Source organism: Carcharhinus amblyrhynchos, unplaced genomic scaffold (assembly GCF_965287045.1).
Source record: "Carcharhinus amblyrhynchos unplaced genomic scaffold, sCarAmb.v2.hapA scaffold_40, whole genome shotgun sequence".
In the NCBI taxonomy this organism is placed as follows: Eukaryota; Metazoa; Chordata; class Chondrichthyes; order Carcharhiniformes; family Carcharhinidae; genus Carcharhinus; species Carcharhinus amblyrhynchos.
In genome coordinates, this window is record NW_027649781.1 from 5,232,358 (window position 1) to 5,255,545 (window position 23,188).

Here is a 23,188-nt window from a genome sequence, read left to right on the forward strand (position 1 = left end):
TCCTCGTTCTGCTGTGCAGTTTTTCTTTTATAATATATACGTTTGAAAAAGTCCCCCTTCATTTTCGATGCTTCACACACACAATTCCTTCCCTTGAGAAGGTGGCGGTGAGCTAGTCCAATGTTGTCCATGCTTAGGTGCCCTTGAAGAGGTGGTGGTGAGCCGCCATTCTGAACCGCTGCCATCACTGAGGCGCAGGTATACTCACCTTGCTGTTAGAGGGGGAGTTCTGGGATTTAAACCGAGCCACTTTGAAGCAATGGAGAAAAAATGTCTTCACCCAGAGGGTGGTGAATGTGTGGAATTCACTACCACAGAATGTAGTTGAGGCCAAAACATCGTCTGATTTCAAGAAGAAATTAGATAGCGCTGTTGGGGCTAAAGGAATCGAGGGATATGGGAGGAAGGGGAGATTAGGATATTGAATTTGATGATCAGCTACGATCAAGATGAATGGAACTCAAAGGGCCGAATGGCCCACTCTTGCTTCTAGTTTTTATGTAAGTCAGGATGGTGAATGACTTGAAGAGGAACCTCCAAGTGGTGGTGTTCCCAGGTGTCTGCTGCCCTTGTCCTTCTAGATGGTCGGAGTCTTGTGTTTGGACCTTGTCCTTCTAGATGGTCGGAGTCTTGTGTTTGGAAAATGTTGCCTAAGGAGCCTTGGCAAGTTCCCATAGTGCAGATGGCACCCTTGGCTGCCACTGGTGGGGGGGGGGGGGGGGAGCGGGCGTGGTGGTGTTGTGCACAGTGAAAGTGGTGCGGGAGGGGGGGGTCCATCAAGCACTGTTGCTTTGACCTGGATGATACCGAGCTTCTCAAGTGCTGTTGGAGCTACACTCATCCAAGCAAATGGGGTGAATCAGTTCTCTTGCTTACAGATGATGAATTTTGGCAACCTGTGTAAATCAAGAAGGCAGGACAAAGACATGACTTTCACTTAGAGCCCGAGGTAATGTCAGGAAGCATTTTGTGGAAATCTGAAACTCGTTCCGCGGTGTCCAAATCCTGTTGAGTCGAGGGAATCAACTGAAAATTTTGAAACTTCTGATGCCTTGATCACCTAATTATAGGAAGAATATTATTAAACTAGAAAGAGTGCAAAGAAGATTTACTAGGATGTTACCAGAACCCGATGGTTTGAGTTATAAGGAGAGGCTGGATAGACTGGGACTTTTTTTTCTGGAGTGTAGGAGGCTTAGGGGTGATGTTATAGAGGTCTATAAAATAATGAGGGGCATAGACCAGTTAGTCAACATCTTTTCCCAAAGGTAGAGGAGTCTAAAACTAGAGGATTTAGATATAAGGTGAGAAGGGATACAAAAGGGTCCAAAGAGGCAATTTTTTCACACAGAGGGTGATGAGTATCTGGAAGAAGCTGCCAGAGGTAATAGTAGAGGCAGGTACAATTGTCTTTTAAAAAGCATTTAGACAGTTACATGGATAAGATGGGTATAGAGGAATATGGGTTAAATGTGGGCAATTGGGACTAGCTTAGTGGTTAAAACAAAGGGTGGTATTGACAAGTTGGGCCTGTTTCCATGCTGTAAACGTCTATGACTGATAGATATCTGTCAGGTAACGTTTTCAGGGATTTGTGAAGAGACAGGGTAGAAAGAGTGAAGACAGAGATTAGCTGCAATCATAATGGCACGGAACAGGAGAGAGCCCGAGGGGCTGAACGGACTTAGTCTACCCCAAACCCACGGTGCATTTTCGTGACCAAATTGGAAGGAGAAATGTATGAAATAGTGGGTGCTTTGGACGCCTTTATCTTTAAGAAGAGATCACCTCAGGCAAGACTAGAATATAAGAGCAGGGATATGCTGCTGAGGCTGTATCAGGATCTGGTCAAGGCACATCCGGAGTATTGAGAGTGGTTTTGGGCAAAGGGTCCAGAGGAGATTCACGAGAACGATCCCAGGAATGAAAAGCTTGTGTGTGTAGTGTTTGAGGAGTCTGGGTCTGAATTTGATGGAATTTAGAAGGTGGGGGGGTGGATCTCATTGAAACTTACGGAATACTGAAAGGCGTGGGGTAGATGTTTTCATTAGTGAGAGAGACTCTGAGGGCACAGCCTCAGCGTAATGTTTAGAACCAAGATGAGGAATTTTTTCAGCCAGAGGGTGGTGAATTTGTGGAATTCGTTGTCACAGAGGGCTGTGGAAGCCAAGTCATTGAGCACCTTTAGGACAGAGATAGATTCTTGATTGCAAAGGGGATCAAAGGTTATGGAAAAATGGGGTTGAGAAACACAACAACCATGATTAAATGGCAGAGTGAACTCGATGGGCCGAATGGCCTAATTTTGTTCCTATATCTTATGGTCAAAGCAGGAAAAAGATTTCTGCCCAAACCAAAGCATCTCATACAATAAAAACACAGCAGCTTTCACAAGAGGGAAAAAAAAATAAACTTCATTTTGCAAAGTAAATTTTACACAAACAAAACAAAAACTTTATTTTTATATAATATATCTATATATATTTATATATATATATGTGTAAGTGTGTGTGTGGGATGTGTGTGTAGAACTTCATTTTAAATTACAGAATAATAGCAAAATAATCTCTCCCCCCACCCGCCCAAAAAAAGACCTCGAACGTCAGGAACCACCCATCTGACCAACAAGGGGAGAAAACAACTAAATAAAACACTAACGCAAAGGGGGGGGGAATAGAAAACACACTGCTGAAGAGTGCTCACTTGCAAAGCAGAATGGTGAGGTTACACCCTCAGCAGAGGATGAACGAGCTGGGAGGAGTGGGGGTGTGGGGGGGGGGCGCGGAGAGACAACTCAATTACAGAGGCCTTACAAATGATCTAAGAATGCACTGCCTGGGAAGGTAGTGGAGGCCGGAATCCATACAACCTTTAAAAAAATGTCACAGAATCCCTACAGTGCAGGTGGTGGCCATTTGGCCCATTGAGTCTGCACTGACCACAAGCCCACCCAGGCCCTATCTCCTGTAACCCCATGTATTTAACCTCTTAATCACCCTGACACCAAGGGGCAATTTAGCATAGCCAATCCACCTAACCCACACATCTTTAGCCACTAAAGGGCAATTTAGCACGGTCAATCCACGTAACCTGCACATCATTGGACACTAAGGGGCAATTTAGCACAGCTAATCCACCTAACCTGCACATCTTTGGACACTAAGGGGTAATTAACTATGGCCAAGCCACCTAACCTACACATCTTTTGGATTGTGGGAGGAAACCCACGTAGACTCAGGGACAATGTACAGACTCCACACAGACAGTGACCCAGGCCAGGAATCAAACCCGGGTCCCTGGCGCTGTGAGGCAGCAGTGCTGCCCTATTTGAAATATCGTAACATTCAAGGATATAGGACAAGTGCAGGGAAATGGGATTGGCATAGTGGTTATTGTCAGTGCAGTTTCGATGGGTCAAAGGGTCTTTTCTGCTCTCTACAAGGCAGAAGTATGCAGAGTGAGATCTCACATCACAGTGGGCAGCGTACCTGCCTTTGAGCCAGAGGTTCCGGGTTCAAGCCCCACCCCAGGACTAGACGACCAAGATTCATAACGCAGCCAAGTAGGTTGAGTGTCAACCTGCAAAATCCTTCCAACACCTGGCAGGCAGGTAAGAGCGAGAGAGACTTAGAGTCAGCTGTGCTTGTGAAGAGTGGTACCCCCTCAGGCTATAACAGACTAGCAACCCACTCCAGGGATAAAACCTTTGCTACCAGAACTGATGAGAGTCTGCCCTATGCGCATCACCTGGGGTGGGAAGAGAAACAGCAATATATTGCACAGAGAGAGAACAAGAGGAAAAGAAACGTACACGGGAAGAACATACAGCGGGAAAGGGGAAAACGAGGAGACGCTCACACCGATAAGTCGAGACAAGCAGGGAGTCCAATGCAGAGGATGTGGTTGACACAGAGAAGGAACACGGCAGGGTGGGGAACACATCGACAGGGGCCGACCACCCAGATAGAAAGTGCTTTCAAACTTCAAATGAAGAATAATGTACGAGGGTCAGGATGGGTGTGGGACAGGGGAGGGGGGAGACAAGGAACAGCCTGAAACACTAATACACCTTCCCAACTCCACCTCAGCCCAATATATGTCAGTCAAGATCAATGTGCAGCCCCATCCACATCTCCTGGGGACGCCCTGCACTGTCTTATTCATATTTCCCACCTCCAGATCCCACTGACACATTCTGAATCCCACCCCTCCCCCCCCCCCCCACCACCAAAGTCCCAGGGACGCTCCCCTAGAACAGTCTGATTTCACCCACCCCCCAGGACTCCCTTCCGCAGTCTGAATCCTGCCTGGGAATCACCCCGCACCTTCCGATTCATATTCCACCTTGGTCCATACCTCTTGGCTTCTTCTCAATTCCTATTCCTCCTTGACACGAGAGGTCAGCACCCTCCCCCCAAACACCCGGGGCAACCCTGCACCCCCACTCCTCCCCAGAAAGGTCTCTCTGTGTGAGCACATTTTCCAGGATCCTATGAAAAGAAAGCAAATGTCACTGAAAGACTTCCAAAAATTCAAAACTTTGCCTATTTAAAACCTGGATAAGCCCATCGCCCATCAGAGTCCATTTCAAAGAAACTGCTTCAGGTTGGCACTTGTCTCTTCACCCCTTTACCCCCCTCCACAGTTCCTGCCAGGCCAGAATGGCTCAGACTCTGTGCTAGAATATAGATGAGCCTCCCCACTCCACCAGGTACTGCACTTTGTTGTCCAGGGTGAGTCTGCGGGCCAGAATTCGCACGGTCTCACCCCGCGCCAGTCTGCCCATGGCTCCAAAGTAGCTGTTGACGGAGGAACGCAGGTAGGAGAGAGGCAGGTCGTCGTCGCTGGAATCACACTGGGACCGGCTGTCCATCGGGTTGTCGGAGCCTTCCTCTTCCTCCTCCTCATCCTCCTCTTCCTCGTCCTCCTGCTCCGTCTCGACAGGGTCCTCTGCGCCCTCCTCTCCGTCTGACAGCCGGCCGCTAGCGCCAACGGCCTTCGCTTGGCTGCCTGAGTTCTCACTGCGATAGGAGAGAGAGAGAGAGAGACAAAAGGGGGAGCAGGATCAGTGAAACAGACCTGTGAATGGCCAGATAAAGTATCGTGAGTGACACGAGTGTCATACCTGTAACACACAGCATGCTTTATATGGGAGTCGATGGCCTAGTGGTATTATCGCTAGACTACTAATCCAGAAACTCAGCTGATGTTCTGGGGACCAGGTTTCGAATCCCGCCACAGCAAATGGCGGAATTTGAATTCAGTTTTTAAAAAATCTGGAATTAAGAATCTATTGATGACCATGAAACAATTGTCGATTGTCGGAAAAACCCATCCTGGTTCACTAATGTCCTTCAGGGAAGGAAATTAGGTAGGCTCGGTCTGGCTTACATGTGTCCCCACAGCCACAGCAATGTGGTTGACTCTCAACTTCCCTCAGGCAACTAGGGATGGGCTATAAATACTGACCCAGCCAGCGATGCCCATGTCCTACGAGTGAATAAAAATACACACGCCAGCATCTGTTACCCAACCCTAATTGCCCTTGAACTGAGTGGCTTGCTAGGCCAATTCAAGAGGTAGTCACGTTTAGGCCAGGCCAGGTAAGGACAGCAGATATCCCATGAAATAATATAAAATAAAGTCCTGTCACAACAGCTTGACGGCTATCCACAGCGAGAACTCTAGCCAGACAATGTGGACATTTTGAATGTTAAATTCGTTTACGGTTGAAGCAGAGGATGTTTTCTGGTCCAGCATGAGGGCGATCGACGGTGGGATTCATCCCATTCTGCTAGCAATGGGCTACAAAGCATTCCTTCAGTGGGACCAACCTCCCTGTTTCAACTGGCAGCTCACTTCTCCAAAAACGGGCAGCTGGGTTTGCATCATGCGGTTGGATGTAGGTCAGTGGCATAGAATGGACAACCATGAGGGAGCGCTTACCCATATTCTAACGAAGAGGAGGATGATGACTCCAGACTGCGGACGTTGTTGGAGGATGGCTGAATCGAGGCGAACATCATCTTCGGAGGAGTCCTGGCAGGGGAGGGAAGGAAGAGGGATCAGGTCAGCTGGGCCTCCCTTCTCTCCCCCACACCACAATCCACACGCTTGCTCACATACCCAATAACTATCAATCTGGAATGGACTGCCAGGACTCAATGGGCTGAATGGCCTCCTTTTAACGGCTGAATGGTAACTTTGAGAAGTAATTATGTAAAGGCCTGAAGGAACCAGTTACTCAGCTCAGAGTTCGAATAGAATCCTTACTGTACGGAAGGGGGCCATTCAGCCCATCAAAACAACAATGCCACCCAGACCCAATCCCTGTAACCGCAAGTATTTACCCTAGCTAATACTCCTGACATTAAGGGACAATTTAGCATGACCAATTCACCTATCCTCTACATCTCTGGAATGTGACAGGAAACCGGAGTACCCGAGGAAACCCATGGAGACACGGGAGAATGTGCAAACTCCACACACGCAGTGACCCGAGGCCGGAATTGAACCCGGGCTCTTAACTGTTGGGGGAGAGCGATGATGTCAAATCTCCAGCGCCTCCCATAGAAACTAGAAGCAGAAGTAGGCCATTCGGCCCTTCGAGCCTGCTCCACCATTCATTGTGACCATGGCTGATCATCAGATTCAATATCCTGATCCCTCTTCCCTTCATATCCTTGGATCCCTTTAGCCCCAAGAGCTGTATCTAATTTCTTCTTGAAATCACATGTTTTGGCCTCAGCTACTTTCAGTGGTAGTGAATTCCACACATTCACCACCCTCTGGGTGAAGAAATTTCTCCTCACCTCCGTCCTAAAAGGTTTACCCCTTATCCTCAAACTATGACCCCCTTGTTCCGGACTCCCCAATATTGGGAACATTCTTTCTGAATCTACCCTGTCTAACCCTGTTAGAATTTTGTAAGTTTCTATGAGATCCCCTCTCACTCTTCTAAACTTCAGTGAATGCAATCCTAACCAACTTTGTCTCTCCTCATATGACAGACCTGCCATCCCAGAAATCAGTCTGGTAAACTTCCACTGCATTCCCTCTACAGCAAGAACATCCTTCCTCAGATAAGGGACAGCAAAACTGCACACAATACTCCATATATGGCCTCACCAACGCCCTGTACAATTGCAGCAAAATGTCCCTATCCCTCCACTCAAATCATCTCACTGTTAGGGCCAGCATAACACTGGCCTTCTTCACTGCCCGTCTTTCTCCCAGCCCATCCCACCCCACCACTTACCTCTCTGTACTGTCCCGGACGGGGCACGCACTGGCGCTGCCTCTGCAGCCCTGATAGGACTGGTTGGGGCTGGAAGGATTCGTTACCACGTTCTGTAAGCACAAAGACACCAAAGCATATGCTTGTACACAGCGCTTGCAAACCCCCACACAAAACCACCCCCGTCACAAAATACACACAATCGTGGCTGAAGAAAACCATATTTCAAATCACCAACATTCACTCTCTCTCTGTCAGCGGGTCCCAGGTCCATCACTCGTCACCATTTGCCATGATTGAATGGCGGAGCAGACTTGGTGGGCTGAGTGGCCTAATTCTGCTCCTACGCTTTATGGTTGAACCAAATTCTTCACGTCCCCCCTTCTCAGACACAGCAAATCATACGTGTTTTGCCAAAACACTGAATGCATTCAAGAGGCAGCTGGATATAGCACGTGGGGGCGAATGGGATCAAAGGTCATGGGGAGAAAGCAGGATTAGGCTGTTGAGTTGGACGAACAGCCATGATCGCGATGAATGGAGGAGCAGGCTCGAAGGGCCAAATGGCCTCCTCCCACTCCTATCTTCCATGTTTCTATTCCACAGACAGATTGGCATGGAAACCTCTCTCCTCCCACAAAGGGGCTACGGCTGCAAGAGGGCAATGGAATCGTCAATATGGAGGTCCACAGATTTGGTTGGGTTGGTGTGAGATAGGAATAGAAAACAAAGGTGAGCAAATGGGACGCTGAGATGCAGCTCAGCCAGGGTCCAGCTAATGAGATTAGAGAGACTGAATGGCCTCATCCTCTTCCCGTTTCTGCATTCCCTTCATGTTGAGGGGAGGCGATGGCCTGGTGGGATTATCGCTAGACTATTAATCCAGAAACTCAGCTAATGTTCTAGGACATGGTAGTGCAGAGGTTAGCACTGCTGCCTCACAGCGCCAGGGTCCCAGGTTCAATTCCCGGCCTCGGGGTCACTGTCTGTGCGGAGTCTACACGTTCTCCCCGTGTCTGCGTGGGTTTCCTCTGGATGCTCCGGTTTCCTTCCACAGTTAGGTGGATTGACATGATAAATTGTGTCAGGGGATTAGCAGGATAAATGTTTGAGGTTACGGGAATAGGGTCGGCGTAGGCTTGTGGTTGGTGCCAAATGGCCTCCTTCTGCACTGTAGGGATTCTATAATTCAATCTCGTCTCGGCAGATGGCGGAATTTGAATTCAATAAAAAATATTTGGAATTAAGAATCTACTGATGACCATGAAACCATTGTCGGAAAAACCCACCTGGTTCACTAATGTCCCTTTAGGGAAGGAAATCTGCCGTCCTTACCTGGTCTGGCCTACATGTGACTCCAGAGCCACAGCAATGTGGCTGACTCTCAACGACCTTCTCTGAGGGCAACAAGGGACCCTGGCTGAACTGCATCTCAGCATCCCATTTGCTCACCTTTGTTTTCTATTCCTATCTCACCTCTGGTTGTTGGCCAGCCAGTGATGCCCATAACACATGAATGCATTAAATCAAATCAATAATTTCAATCAATAGTGGAACAGACTCAAGGGGCTGAATGGTCTCTTCCTACCATTCTAGGGCCCCCAAGGTTGCCATCTTCTCTTGGTTAGTTTTTCAGACGTTCATCCCTTCGACTCACCCTCTCGCAGATCCCCCCGCAATTGCCTGCACACTCAATCTCTCTCTCGGTCTCTACACACGACTCACCCACTCTCCCACGTCCACCCCCTCCCCGGCTGCCTACCTGACTGATAGCTTTCTGCAGCAGACGACGTGCCCGCCTGGTCTTCAGCTCGTACAGGTCCTGTGGGTCCCTCTGGCGAGGTGGCCTCTTAGCCTTCAACTTCTTCACCCCCTCGAGTTCCGACCTGGAGAGAAGGGGGACAAGGAGGGAGTCAGGGTCTGAGTTCCATGGAGTACAGAAAAGTGAGGGCTGAACTTATTCAAACAGGTAAGATCCTGAGGGGCAGATGGTGAGATGTTTTCACTGGGCAGCATGATGGCACAGTGGTTAGCACTGCTGCCTCTCTGCACCCGGAACCCAGGTTCGATTCCTGGCTTGGGTCACTGTCTGTGTGGACTCTGCACATTCTCCCCATGTCTGTATGGGTTTCCTCCGGGTGCTCCGGTTTCCTCCCACAGTCTGAAAGATGTGTAGGTTAGGTGGATTAGCCACGTTAAACTTCCCCTTAGTGTCCCAAGATATGCACATTAGGTAGATTGGCCATGCTAAATTACCCTTTCATGTCCAAAGATATATACATTAGGTGGATTGGCTATGCTAAATTGCCCCTTAGTGTCCAAAGATGTGTCGGTTAAGGGATTAGTGGGATAATACGTGGGATTACGGGAATAGGGCCATCAGTGCAGACTTGATGGGCCTCCTTCAGCAGTGTGGGGATTCTGTGAGTGGGAAAGTCTCAAACAAGGGGATATAGCTGCAAGATAAAGGGCCAGTCATTTAATACTGAGATGCGCAGAAATTTCTTCTGGCAGAGAATGGTGAATCTCTGGAATTCTCTGTCCCAAAGGTTGGTGGAGGCTGGATCATTGGAGGTATTTAAAGTGGAGGTGGAGAAATATTTGATAAATCAAGGAATGGGGAAATGCACGGAAAAGGAGTTGAGGCTGGCACAGGATTGTATTGAATGGCAGGCCAGGCTTTCAGGCCTGGGGGCCTCTCTGCCTTCTATTTCTACTGAGTGCCCACCTCTCCCCCACCTCCCCCTCCCCCTCCCCATGCACGGCAAAAGGACTCAAGGGGAGTCAGGATTCATCAAAATCTTATAACACAGTGAGCCGTCGTGATCCAGGATCGACTGAAAGTGGAATTTGGGGAAGTGCGGAAGTTGGTGAACATGGAGAATGGGACTCATGGGTAGCTCTTTCAAAGCAGGAGTGAAATCTATGATGGGCTGAATGGCCACATCCTCCTCCTGCACCATATCACTCTATGAAGTGGGGAAGTTGGTGTTAATCTGTACAGGGGCCTCCCCGCACCCTCCACCAGTATGGGCCCCTGTTGCTTTAAACCTTCCAACCTCCGAACTGGCTACCATTAATCATCTGGAGCATTGCCGAATTCTGCCTTGCCGGTTACGGTGTGTTGAGTGCTGCGTAGATTCTGGGCACAAAGGGTTTTGCTGACTCACTGGCTCAGACCACATTAAAGGCAACAAGCACAACAACAAACAAATAAATCACTGTCCCATTTCTGTCCCCTTTACCCTCACACCACCATTTTATCATTGAATCTTCCCTGCCCATCACAGACCCTTCCCTCCAGTCCCCATCCCCTTCCCACGGCACCTCCCCCTGCAATCACAGGAGGTGTAACGCCTGCTCCTTTAACCCCTCACTGTCCAGGGCCTCAAACACTCCTTTCAGATAAAGCAGCATTTCACTCACACTTCCTTCAATTCAATCCACGGTATTCGCTGCTCCCAGTGCATCTGCTCTACATCGCGGAGACTAAACGCAGACTGGGTGACCGCTTTGTGGAACACCTTCGGCCCGTCCGCAAGCAGGAGCCGGACCTTCCTGCCGCCTGTCACTCCAAAACACCACCCTGCTCTCCTGTCCACACCTCCATCCTTGGCCTGTTGTAATGTCCCAGTGAAGGCCAACGCAAACTGGAGGAACCTCATCTTCCCATTGGGTACTTTACAGCCTTTCCAGACTGAGCATTGATTTAACAACTTCAGAACCTGAACTCTGCCTCCATTTGTATTTCTTTCCTTCAATCCCCTCCTCCACTGAACCATCTTGTTGTTTAGCTTCACTTTCACACAGCGCTGACCTTTGTGCTGCTTTAACACAATCGGCTACCTTGCCTCAATGCCACTATTTGCACCTTCTTTAGTCTTTAACACAACCGTTAACACTGCCTTTGTCCTGTGCCCATGACCTTTATCCAGTCTCTCCTGAACTCCCACTGACCCCTGACCTTTTATTCTGCTCCACCTTCTTCTCCAAGTGTATGATCCATTACATCTCCCTCTCTTTGGTGAGTGTCATAAGGGACATTAGCTCTCAGCTTCTCTCTCCACAGATGCTGTTGGACCTGCTGAGTCTTTCCAACATTTCCTGCATTTACTGTAGATCTTCTCCTTTTGATTCTTCCCTCGCCCTCCTCTGAACTAGCTGACAGAATCATAGAATCAGACAGTGCAGAAGAGGCCATTCAGCCCAACGGGTCTGCACCAACACCTGACCTCCCACCTAATCCCATTTACCAGCACTGGGCCTCTTGAATGTTATGGTGCGCCAAGTGCTCACCCAGGTCATTTTTAAAGGGCGAGAGGCATCCCGCCTCCACCACCCTCCCAGGCAGCACATTCCAGACCATCACCACCCAGACTGGAACCAGGAACATGGGAACAAAAGGCTTTGTCCACAGGGTGTTTGATAGCAGTAATAGTGCCATATATACCATCCACATAGGTAAACCACATTGGCACAGACACACCTGCCATATATACAGTGGGGGGGACACATTTCAGACAACAGGACGACTCTGCGTCACATCAAACCCTGTCCCCAGACTGTACCAACCTGTTGGGGGTAGGGCTGGCAGAGGTGGGCATCAGCTGGTTGGCGATCTCAGAGAGAGTGGCAGCGGGCGGAGGCTGAGGCGGAAGCCTCACTTGTAGGCCGAAGATGCACTTCTTTTTCTTAATCTCCTTCCCGGACACAAACCTTGCGCAGAGAGAGAAATTAATAAAAGAGAGTAAGAAATAAGGAGGGAGGGGGAGAAAGAGTGAGGGAATGAGAGAGGAGGAACGAAGAGTCACAAAGAGAGAGTGGAAAAGAGAGAAAAGAGAAGGCGAAAGGAAGGAAAAAGGAAAGTTTAAAGTTTTTAAAATTACAGTTCATTTATTAGTCACAAATAGGTTTACATTAACACTGCAGTGAGAATCCCCTAGTCGCTACGCTCCGGCGCCTGTTTGGGTACATTGAGGGAGAATTTAGCATGCCCAATGCACCCTAATCAGCACATTTTTCGGAGTGTGGGAGGAAACTGGATCACCTGGAGGAAACCCACGCAGACACAGGGAGAACATGCAGATGCACAGAGAGTGACCCAAGCCGGGAATCGAACCCGGGTCCCTGGCGCTGTGAGGCAGCAGTGCCAACCACTGTGCTACTTTGTCAAGTTGATTGAGATGGGGAGGGAAACACAGTTTAAAAATAAGGAGACTCCCACTTCTGATACAGATGAGGGGGCTTTCCTTCCCTCAAGAGGATAATTAGTATTTGGAATTCCCCTCCACAGGAGTAGTCGGGGCTGAGGAATTTGGTGGGGGGTGGGGGGGGGGGCATGTCATTGCATCTATCCACTACTGACTTAGACAGATTTCTGATTGTGAAAGGGGTCAAAGGTTATGGGTCAGAGGGGAACAAGGGGTGAGGCAGTCAAGGCCACAATCAGAACAGCCAATGTCTCATTAAATGGTGCAGCAGGGTGGAGGGGCCTAATGACCTCCTCCTGTGTTGCGAAGTGGGGATGAAAGGCAGCTAGTGCTGTGCCGGCAGTGTCGGCCTGGAACGCACGCCTGGATAGCTGGACTGGGACCTGTTCCCACAGCCTCTTCCAGAGGCCAAGGCTGGGGAACACCCAGGGTGGGGGAGCGCGCCAGGCTGGGGGAAGGCCCGGGCCAGGAGCAGTCCGGACCGGCGGATAGCCCGAGACTGGGGGAGGGCCCTGGTTTCTTACCTGCTCCGGTGGCTGTTCAGGGCGTTGAGGATCTGCTCGTAACGTTCCGACTCTGAGGCACTGGACAGCTGCAAATTACAGGAAAGGACAGAGGTCAAACGGGGACAGAAGTAAAATGGGCACCTAAATCATACTGATAACACTTACAGCAAAAAAACCTTCAGGATGACGGGGGGCGGGGGGGGGAGAGAGATATAGAGAGAGGGAGGGAGGGAGAGATATATAGAGAGAGGGAGCTGCTTACTGGATTCCTTGGACATCAAAGGTTAGGGTGCTCTGACCAGTGTGGGCAATCACTTCCTGACCCAATCCACCTCACCCACCCAGCCCTTCGGAAAGTGGGACATTTGTTGGGGACAGGACAGCAATGGCTGCCGTTACACCAACAGCACCATGTCTGACAACCGATCGCAGAGTCAGTCTGCAGCAGGATGCAGGAAAGGAAGGGGTGGGGGGGAGCAGAAAACTATGAAGCCAGGCAGGGAAGTGCCGGAAGATTGGAAAACGGCTAATGTTACGCCGTTGTTTAAGAAGGGTGCCAGGCAAAAGGCAGGGAATTATAGGCCGGTTAGTTTAACGTCTGTTGTAGGTAAAATGTTAGAATCCGTCATCAAGGAGGAAATAGCGAGGCATCTTGAGGGGAATTGCTTGATAGAGCAGACGCAGCACGGTTTCCTTAAAGGGAAGTCGTGTCTGACAAATTTACTGGAGTTCTATGAGGATGTGTCTAGGGCGGTGGATAGAGGAGAGCCGGTGGATGTGGTTTTTCTTGATTTTCAGAAGGCGTTTGACAAAGTACCTCACAAGAGGTTGTTGCAGAAGGTCAGGGGACATGGAGTTGGGGGTAGGGTGTTAGCGTGGATAGAGGATTGGTTGTCAAATAGGAGGCAGAGAGTGGGGGTCAATGGGTGCTATTCGGATTGGCGGATGGTGACCAGTGGAGTGCCCCAGGGGTCGGTGCTGGGGCCTCAGCTATTTACCATTTATATAGATGATCTGGAGGAGGGAACCGAGTGTAGGGTGTCGAAATTTGCCGATGACACCAAGATTGGTGGAACGGCAAATTGTGCGGAGGGTGTGGAAAGTCTACAGAAGGATCTAGATAGGCTGGGCGAATGGGCCAGGAAATGGCAAATGGAATTTAATGTTGGCAAGTGCGAGGTGGTCCACTTTGGTAGGAATAATGGTAGGAAGGATTATTACTTACGTGGAGAAAAACTGCAGCAGGCGACGGTGCAGAGGGACCTCGGGGTCCTTGTGCATGAGTCGCAAAAACCCAGCTTGCAGGTGCAGCAGGTGGTCAGGAAGGCGAATGGGATGCTGGCCTTCATAGCGAGGGGGATTGAATATAAAAGTAGGGAGGTCTTGCTGCGGCTGTATAGGGCATTGGTGAGGCCGTAGCTGGAGTACTGTGTGCAGTTTTGGGCGCCGTACTTACGCAAGGATATTTTGGCCTTGGAGGGAGTGCAGAGGAGGTTTACTAGGCTGATACCGGAGTTGAGGGGGTTGCGCTATGAGGAGAGGCTGAATAAACTAGGCTTGTACTCGTTAGAGTTTAGAAGAATGAGGGGAGATCTCATTGAGACATATAAGATGATGAATGGGATGGATAGGATAGAGGTGGAGAGGCTCTTCCCGCTCAGAAAGGACAGTAGGACTAGGGGGCACAGCCTCAAGATAAAGGGGCTGGGGGGGTGGTTTAGAACGGAGTTGAGGAGGAACTTCTTCACTCAAAGGGTGGTGAATCTCTGGAATTCTCTGCCCGTTGAAGTGGTGGAGGCTGCCTCGCTAAATATTTTTAAGACGCGGGTTGATGGGTTTTTGATGAGCGAGGGGATTAAGGGTTATGGGGAGAGGGCGGGAAAGTGGAACTGAGCCACAACAGATCAGCCATGATCTTATTGAATGGCGGGGCAGGCTCGAAGGGCTAGATGGCCTACTCCTGCTCCTATTTCTTATGTTCTTATGTTCTTATGAAATGACACTCTCTGGAGGGGGGAAGAGGGGGCAACAAGAAGGGGCACTATAAACCACCTGAGCACCATCTGCCCCCATGACACCGACAGAGCCTTGGGTAAGGATGCAAGTGTTTCGGCACCCATCACAAACCTTACCCCGACCAACCAGAGGCACCATTCACCCATGCACCAGTGCAGGAGGGACGGGTGGGTGGAGCTAGAGGTCAAACACCCGCTCCCCTGTCACCCAGTTACACTGCAACTGGATCCCTGTCCAGAGTTGGCTTCCAAACATCTGGAGATTCCAGCCCCTCCTACCCTGACATCACCCGGAATACCGGACCCTTCCTGTGTTCCCCATCAGCGCACACTCTCAAATGAACCATGAAATATTGGGATTGTCGGAAGTTTAACCTCAGCCATAAGGAATCGGGGAGGGGGCACTAACAGTGGTTGTACATCCCATCTTGCAGTCACGGCTAACGGAGCTAGAATTCCACTCAAATCCATGGTATTCCCACCTGGCACATTAGAGGGTAAAGTTCCTCCTCCACCCCAATATCCAGCAGTCAGCTTCCCAGAAAATTGGGGGCAGGGCTAAAGGAACAGAGAGGTTAGAATCATAAAATCCCTACAGTGCAGGAGGAGGCCATTGGGCCCATCAAGTATGCACTGAGCACAATCCCATACCCCATCCCAATAACCCTGTGCATTTATCCCTGCGAGCCCCCCTAACACTGAGGTGCAGTTTAGCACAGCCAATCCACCTAACCAGCATATCTTTGAAGTGTGGGAAGAAGCAGGAGCACCTGGAGGAAACCCACGCAGACATGGGGAGAACGTGCAAAGTCTGCACAGACAGTGACCCATGCCAGGAATCGAGCCCAGGTCCCTGGCGTGGTGAGGCAGCAGTGCTAACCATTGTGCCACCGTGTCAGTTTTATTGAGTTTACCAAATAAACGTCTTGTTTGTTATTATCACATTGTAGGAATGCTATAAAGATAACGCTCTGTGAGCCTATCATCTCCCAAGGATTTTCATAGAATCATCGAATCCTAGAGTGCAGGATAAGGCTATTTGGCCCATCAGGTCTGCACTAACCACAATCCCACCCAGATCCTATCCCCGTAACCCCATACATTTGCCCTAGCTAGTCCTTCTGACACTAAGGGGCAATTTAACATAGCCTGTCAACCTAACCTGCACATCTTTGGGCTGTGGGAGGAAATCAGAGCACCCGAAGAAAACTCACACAGACACAGGGAGAATGTGCAGAATCTGCACAGACAGTGACCCAAGCCGGGAATCAAACCCAGGTCGCTGGCACCATGAGGCAGCAGTGCTAACCACTGTGCTATCATGCTGAAAATTGGAAAAATGGTGTCACCGCACTGGCTATGATTTTATCCTTCCGCACGCCCCACCCCTTTCCCGTGTACGGTACAAGGGCGATCGAGAAAGTGCGCCACCACGAGCTTCTGTCAGCAGGCACGTACCTGGCCAACCAAGAGGTTGTCCCAGTTTTCATTGGCAAACGCCAAGATCTCTCGCTCAAAGTCAAAGTACTTCTTCCGGCAGCAGGTGCTGAGGTGGTACAGGATCAGGTGCACAAGGTCCACCCTGGAAAAATCCACACGAGAATGCCAAGAGATTAACTCGCTGCTGTTCACCCCCACCCCCACCAGTCTCACCCACCTCTCACCAATCCTCAGCTCGGTGTCTCCCAACCTAAACGACAGTGAGAGCTGGAAATCAGGAATGTGGGGGGGGGAAGTGAGGGGAATGGTGGTGGGGAAGTGTCATTTATATTAATGATTTGGATGAGAATATAGGAGACCTGGTTCGTTAGTTTGCAGATGACACCAAGATCGGTGGCATAGCGGACAGTGAAGAAAGTTATCTTGGATTGCAACAGGATCTTGATCAATTGGGCCAATGGGCTGATGAATGGCAGATAGAGTTTAATTTAGATCAATGTGAGGTGATGCATTTTGGTAGATTGAACCAGGACAGGACTTACTCATTAAATGGTAGGGCACTGGGGAGAGTTACAGAACAAAGCGATCTAGGGGTACATGTTCATAGCTCCTTGAAAGTGGAGCCACAGGCAGACAAAGTGGTGAAGAAGGCATTCGGCATGGTTGGTTTCATTGGTCAGAACGCTGAATATAGGAGTTGGGATGTCTTGTTGAAGTTGTATCAGACATTGGTGAGGCCACACCTGGAATACTGTGTACAGTTCTGGTCGCCCTGTTATAGAAAGGATGTTATTAAACTAGAAAGACTGCAGGAAAGATTTAATAGGATGCTACAGGGATTTGATGGTTTGAGTTATGAGTTATAAGGAGAGGCTGGATAGACTGGGTCTTTTCTCTTTGCAGCGTAGAAGGCTGAGGGGTAATCTAATGGACGGCTAGAAGATAATGAAGGGATAGATCAGCTAGATAGTCAATATCTTTTCCCAAAGTTGGGGAGTCTAAAACTAGGGGACATAGGTTTAAGGTGAGAGGGGAGAGATTCAAAAGTGTCCAGAGGGGTTATTTTTTCCACACAGAGGATGGTGTCTGGTGTTTGGAACAAGCTGTCAGAGGTAGTAATAGAAGCGGGTACAATTTTGTCTTTTAAAACGTGTTTAGACAGTTACAGGGGTAAGTTGGGTAGAGAGGGATGTGGTCCAAATGAGATACAGGAGCAAAAAGGCCATTTGGCCCTTCGAATCCCCTCTGCCATTCAATCATGGCAGATATGCTCCTCATCCCCATTTTCCTGCCTTTTTCCCATTACCCTTCAACCCATTACCAACTGAAAAATCTAACTCCTCCTTAAATTTACTCACTGTCCCAGCATCCACCACAATTTGGGGTAGCAAATTCCACAGTTTCACAATGCTTTGGGAGTAGTAGTTTCTCCTCAACTTTGTTTTAAGTTTGCTACCCCTTATTCTAAGACCGCTCGTCCTAGAATGTCCCACCAGCGGAAGCATCCACTCCATGTCTACTTTACCCATACCTTTTATCATCTTCGATATCTCAATTTGATCTCCCCTCATTCTTCTAAATTCCAGAGAGTGTTGGCCTAAACCATATAGGCCCAAACTGTTCAATCTCTCTTCATACAACAATGTAACTCTGTGAGCCAAAAATCCCAGGATTGGCCACATCATCCCACAGTCTTCACAAACATCTGGGATCAGGCCCAATTCCACATTTGGGTTTCCCAGCCCGTTGTTACCCCATAGTCCTCTTCCCACCTGGGAGATGGGATATACCGAAGCAGAGTCCCATCATAGCAACGGCTTGCACAGCCTGGGCGGACACAGATTCCTCTGAGATCCCAGCCAATTAAAGAGAGTGCAGGAGGGGTGGCTATTAGCATCCTGTCTGGGGGCAAAACCTACCCTTCCCCTCCCATGTGCTGAGACCTTAACATTTTAAAGAATATTAATCAGTGTCACAAGCAAGCTTATAGTAACACCGCAATGAAGTTACTCCGGCGCCTGTTCGGGTACACTTAGGGAGAATTTCGCATTGCCAATGCACCTCTAACCAAACTTTCAGACCGTGGGAGGAAACTGGAGCACCCGGAGGAAACCCACACAGATACGGGGAGGATGTGCAGACTCTGCACAGGCAGGGACCTGGGCCGGGGATCGATCCCAAGTCCCCGGCACTGAGAGGCAGCAGTGCTAATCACCGTGCCACCGTGCCGCTGTAGGAGCAGAATTAGGCCATTCGGCCCATCGAGTCTGCTCTGCCAGTCAATCAACGCTCATATGTTTCTCAACCCCCTTTCTCCTGCCTTTTCCTTGTAACCTTTGATCCCCTTACCAGACAAGAACCTATCGCTCCCTGTCTTAAAGACACACAGTGTCCTGGCCTCCACAGCGTTCTGTGGCAATGAATTCACCACTCTCTGGCTGAAGAAATTCCTCCTCATCTCTGTTCTAAAGCGTCGTCCCTTTATTCTGAGGGTGAGGAGACGGCGGGGAGATAAAGCAGCTGTCGGCAGTGTATTGCCACCTGACATTGTGCCAGAGGCACGTCATTATCCTGTGCCTGCCTTTGGTTGAATGGCGGGCTGCTTTACCCAGCATCCTCGGCAGCAGAGAAAGCCCTCAGTCCCTGGGACAGAGCTGTGTGAGTGTTCAATCCCAAAGATGGAGCTGTGGATGCTGGATAAAAAAGACTCCCCATTGAACCCAAGACTTTTCCCTCACCCTTGGGGGTGCGGGTATGGGGGGGGTGTAATATAGACTTAAAATAATTGATATAAGGATTAGAGGGGAGTTAGAGACACATTGCCCCCCAGAGTGTGGGTGTGGGCCACAAACTCACTGCCTGAGAGGCTAGAAATTTCACATTGCGTTTATCAACATTATTTGGGGGTGCACTTTGGCCGACAGGACTGCGCACCAAACACTGGGGTTAGGGCTGGATGGATGGGCCAAACGGCCTCCATTAGTTCCCGTTTGTACAAATTTCACTGCATTGAGGGGAAGCCACAAAAGGTTCACCTGAGTACGTCAGGGTGGAACATACAGCACACACGCCCTGCTCAATAAGAAGGTTAAAATGTCGGCGAATGCTCTTAACTACTTCAACAAAATCCACAGAATCCCTACAGTGCTAAAGGAGGCCATTTGGCCCATTGGGTCTGTACCGACTCTCTGAAACAGAATCCTACCCAGGCTCTCACATCCGCTCTATTCCCGTAAATCCACACAGTTAACATTTTTGGACTGTGGGAAGAAACCGGAGCACCCGGAGGAAACCCACACTGACACGGAGAGAATGTGCAAACTCCACACAGACAGTGACCTGAGGCCTGAATCGAACCTGAGTCCCTGGCGCTGTGAGGCAGCAGTGCTAACCACTGTGCCACCGTGCTGCCCTATCTTAGCAATTACAATTAAAATCACTCCTGAATCTTCTACATTCCAGGAAACACAGCCCGAGTTTCTTTAATCACTCCTTGTGACTGAACGCTCGGAATTCAGGCTTCATTCTGTAAATCTACACAGACCTCCCTCCAAGGCCAGTCCATCCTTTGGAAGGTGCAGTGGTTACCAATGTCACTGTTCTTTATAAAAGCAACACCATTGTAGTTAAGGACACTGTACTTACCATTCGAGGGGCAGTCGCTTCACATACTCCGCGCCACCAGTACAGACACAGCACACAAATAAGTAAAACCTAGAATGTTCAACAGAAGGCCGAAGGTTAATCGCTAATCCTTTAGGCGGTTTGAAAACTATATTTGGTGCAAAACATCACATCTATTTACACAGGACAAAAAACTCTGACTTAACGAGGGCCTGGAATATATTGACGGATGTGTATCTAACTTGTGATAATACAGAGGGAGCTTTACTCTGTATCTAACCCTGTGCTGTACCTGTGCTGGGAGTATTTGATGGGGACAGTGTAGAGGGAGCTTTACTCTGTATCTAACCCTGTGTTGTACCTGTGCTGGGAGTATTTGATGGGGACAGTGTAGAGGGAGTTTTACTCTGTATCTAACCCTGTGCTGTACCTGTGCTGGGAGTATTTGATGGGGACAGTGTAGAGGGAGTTTTACTCTGTATCTAACCCCGTGCTGTACCTGTGCTGGGAGTATTTGATGGGGACAGTGTAGAGGGAGATTTACTCTGTATCTAACCCTGTGCTGTACCTGTCCTGGGAGTGTAGAGGTGGAATTAAGTAGTCAACAGTGGATCAAGCGAGTAGATTAATCCCAGTTTTACAGGTTGGGGAACCACAGATAAATCACTGATTGGTTTTATTAATAGAGTGTGGTGCTGGTCTCTGATTTAACCCACGGTTAATCAGCTTATGTTTCGTCCTACACAACCTCATGGCATCTTAAAGCAATTTAGAAGCAATTAAATACCTTCTAACAAGTGCTGCCCTTGCCAGCGATGGCCACATCCCAAGAAAGAATAAAGGAAAAAATACGTAGGTCAAAGGATTCTTTGTTGGAACTTAAAGGAAGTTCCCAGCACTCTTTGTGACTATCCTCACTGACGGGGGACAGATGGGCACAGGGCCCTGTATCGCGACACTGAACCTACCGGGTATAAAAACAAGGGATGGGCACAGGATGCTGTGCCCAGGTGTCTCACCTGTCCCCGTAGAGTAGTGGCTTGCTCAGACACTGGGTACATGCCTCATGGAACCAGTGCTGACACCGGCAACATTGCAGCATCTTCAGGTTCCACCTGATGGAAGAACAAAAGGAAACCCCCTCGGGGTCTGTTACATATTTAACTGGTTGCATGATAGCATTTAAGGCCTTATCCCCAGATTTGATGGTGAGGGTACTTCACCGGCTCCCATGTACACTCAGCTTCTCCTCTGTCTGGGCAACAATTTCAATCCCTTTAATAAATCCCTTGCTGTTAGATTGAATCTCCGCGTGCAAGCCACATCTTTTTCTGTTTTTGCGTAAAACCCACAACCCCTAACATAGTTAGGACATTACAGTGTCCATCACAATCTCCGGCTGCAGTTTAACTAAATATTGGAGAGGTGAAGTCACTGATTGTAGTGTTGCGAACACAGGCAGTCAAGTTGCAGAGTGGGTTAGGGAAAACGGGAAACCAACTAACTAGTCGGGATACTTTGAGGATTCACGAGTTTGAAGCAGATCTGACAGACAATCGTGTTCCAGAATTTGTCTGGAAGATGAAAAAGCTCGGAATTGCTGGCAGATGGGATGAGCTGGGGGTTCAGGTGTTCCTAAAGTGCCGGTGCTGACTCGATGGGCCGAATGGCCTCTTCTGCACTCTACGATTCTAAGTGGAGGCTAACAGAGACATGAGGCAACCAGGTACACAGATCATCAAAAGTTCACCTTTATTGATTAGTGTAACAAGTAGGCTCACATTTAAACACTGCAATGAAGTTACTGTGAAAATCCCCTAGTCACCACACTCCGGGAGCTGTTTGGGCACTCTGAAGGAGAATTTAGCATGGCCCATGCATTAACAAGGGGAATCTTATTTATACCTCACTGCACAGCAGACCTGGTCACCAGTCCCACCAGTCACTGCCTCTCTTGGCAGACAGAATTCTACACACACCCACCTCTCCCCACACGTGCCACCATGTGTGCCATCTACAAGATGCACTGTGGGATCTTGCCAAGGCTCCTTCAATAGTCAGGGGGACTAGCTGGGGTAAATGCCTGGGGTTACAGGGATAGGGCCTGAGTGGGATTGTGATCGGTGCAGAATCAGTGGGCTGAATGGCCTCCTTCTGCACTGTAGATTTCCAAACCCACCACTGCTACCATCTAGAAAGACAAGGGCAGCAGATACATAGAAATGCCACCGCCTGGAGGTTCCCCTCCAAGATGAAGACACAGGGGGCAGTGACAGAAGGCAGCTTTAGTGACTGGAAGCCAGTGTCCAGTGACGTACTACAGGGATCTGTGCTGGGCGCCCGATTACTCATCATTTACATAAATGACTATGTGAGGGGTAGGATTAGTAAGTTTGCAGATGACACAAAGATTGGCTGAGTGGTTAACAGTGAGGTTAGAATCATAGAATCCCGACAGTATAGAAGGACACCATTCAGCCCATCGAGTCTGAGAAAGGGTATGTAGATAGCTTGAGTCATGTTGAGATCAAAAAGGAGCTGGTCTAGGGGTTCTTCAGAAACATTAAGGTAGACAAGTCCCCAGGGCCTGATGGGATATACCCAATCAGAGGATTGAGAGAGGCAAGGGAGGAAACAGATGGGGCCTTGAGAAAAATCTTTGTATCCTCACTGGCTACAGGGGAGGTCCCAGAGGATTGGAGATTAGCCAATGTTGTTCCTTTGTTTAAGAAGGGTAGCAAAATAATCCAGGTAATTACAGGCCGGTGAGCCTTACATCAGTGGTAGGGAAATTATTGGACAGAGTTCTTCGAGAAAGGGTTTACTCCCACTTGGAATTAAGAGGATGTATTAGTGAGAGGCAACATGGTTTTGTGAAGGGGAGGTTGTGTCTCACTTGGTTGAGTTTTTTGAGGAAGCGACGAAGATGAATGAGGAGGGTAGGGCAGTGGATGTTGTCTACATGGACTCGAGTAAGGACTTTGACAAGGTCCCTCATGGCAGACTGGTGCAGAAGGTGAAGTCGCATGGGATCAGAGGTGAGCTGGCACGGTGGATACAAAACTGGCTCGGTCAAAGAAGACAGAGGGCAGCAGTGGAAGGTGTGTTTCTGAATGGAGGGCTGTGACAAGTGGGATCAGCGCTGGGATATTTTCT

The 23,188-nt window shown here is 49.2% G+C and overlaps 1 protein-coding gene and 1 long non-coding RNA gene across 4 annotated transcripts in view; both read right to left on the minus strand.

The window, feature by feature from the left end:
* Positions 1-2,427: 2,427 nt before the first annotated feature.
* Positions 2,428-4,210, minus strand: LOC145335756 (uncharacterized). The gene is made up of 2 exons (XR_013885301.1): positions 3,143-4,210; positions 2,428-3,090 (listed from the first exon to the last, which is right to left on the minus strand). It is a non-coding gene; the product is annotated as an uncharacterized LOC145335756 (long non-coding RNA).
* A 49-nt stretch (positions 4,211-4,259) lies between these two features.
* The window catches only part of phf1 (PHD finger protein 1), a 38,956-nt gene continuing 20,027 nt past the window's right edge, over positions 4,260-23,188 (minus strand). For all 3 annotated transcript variants that reach the window (XM_080181467.1, XM_080181465.1, XM_080181466.1), the window contains exons 8-16: positions 21,052-21,147; positions 20,054-20,122; positions 16,427-16,550; positions 12,972-13,039; positions 11,810-11,953; positions 9,000-9,123; positions 7,259-7,350; positions 5,947-6,039; positions 4,260-5,021 (exon numbers count right to left, since the gene is read on the minus strand). In XM_080181467.1, coding sequence (XP_080037593.1) covers positions 4,679-5,021; positions 5,947-6,039; positions 7,259-7,350; positions 9,000-9,123; positions 11,810-11,953; positions 12,972-13,039; positions 16,427-16,550; positions 20,054-20,122; positions 21,052-21,147 — 1,153 coding nt within the window. In that variant the 3' untranslated portion in view covers positions 4,260-4,678. The remainder of the gene's footprint in view (positions 5,022-5,946; positions 6,040-7,258; positions 7,351-8,999; positions 9,124-11,809; positions 11,954-12,971; positions 13,040-16,426; positions 16,551-20,053; positions 20,123-21,051; positions 21,148-23,188) is intronic.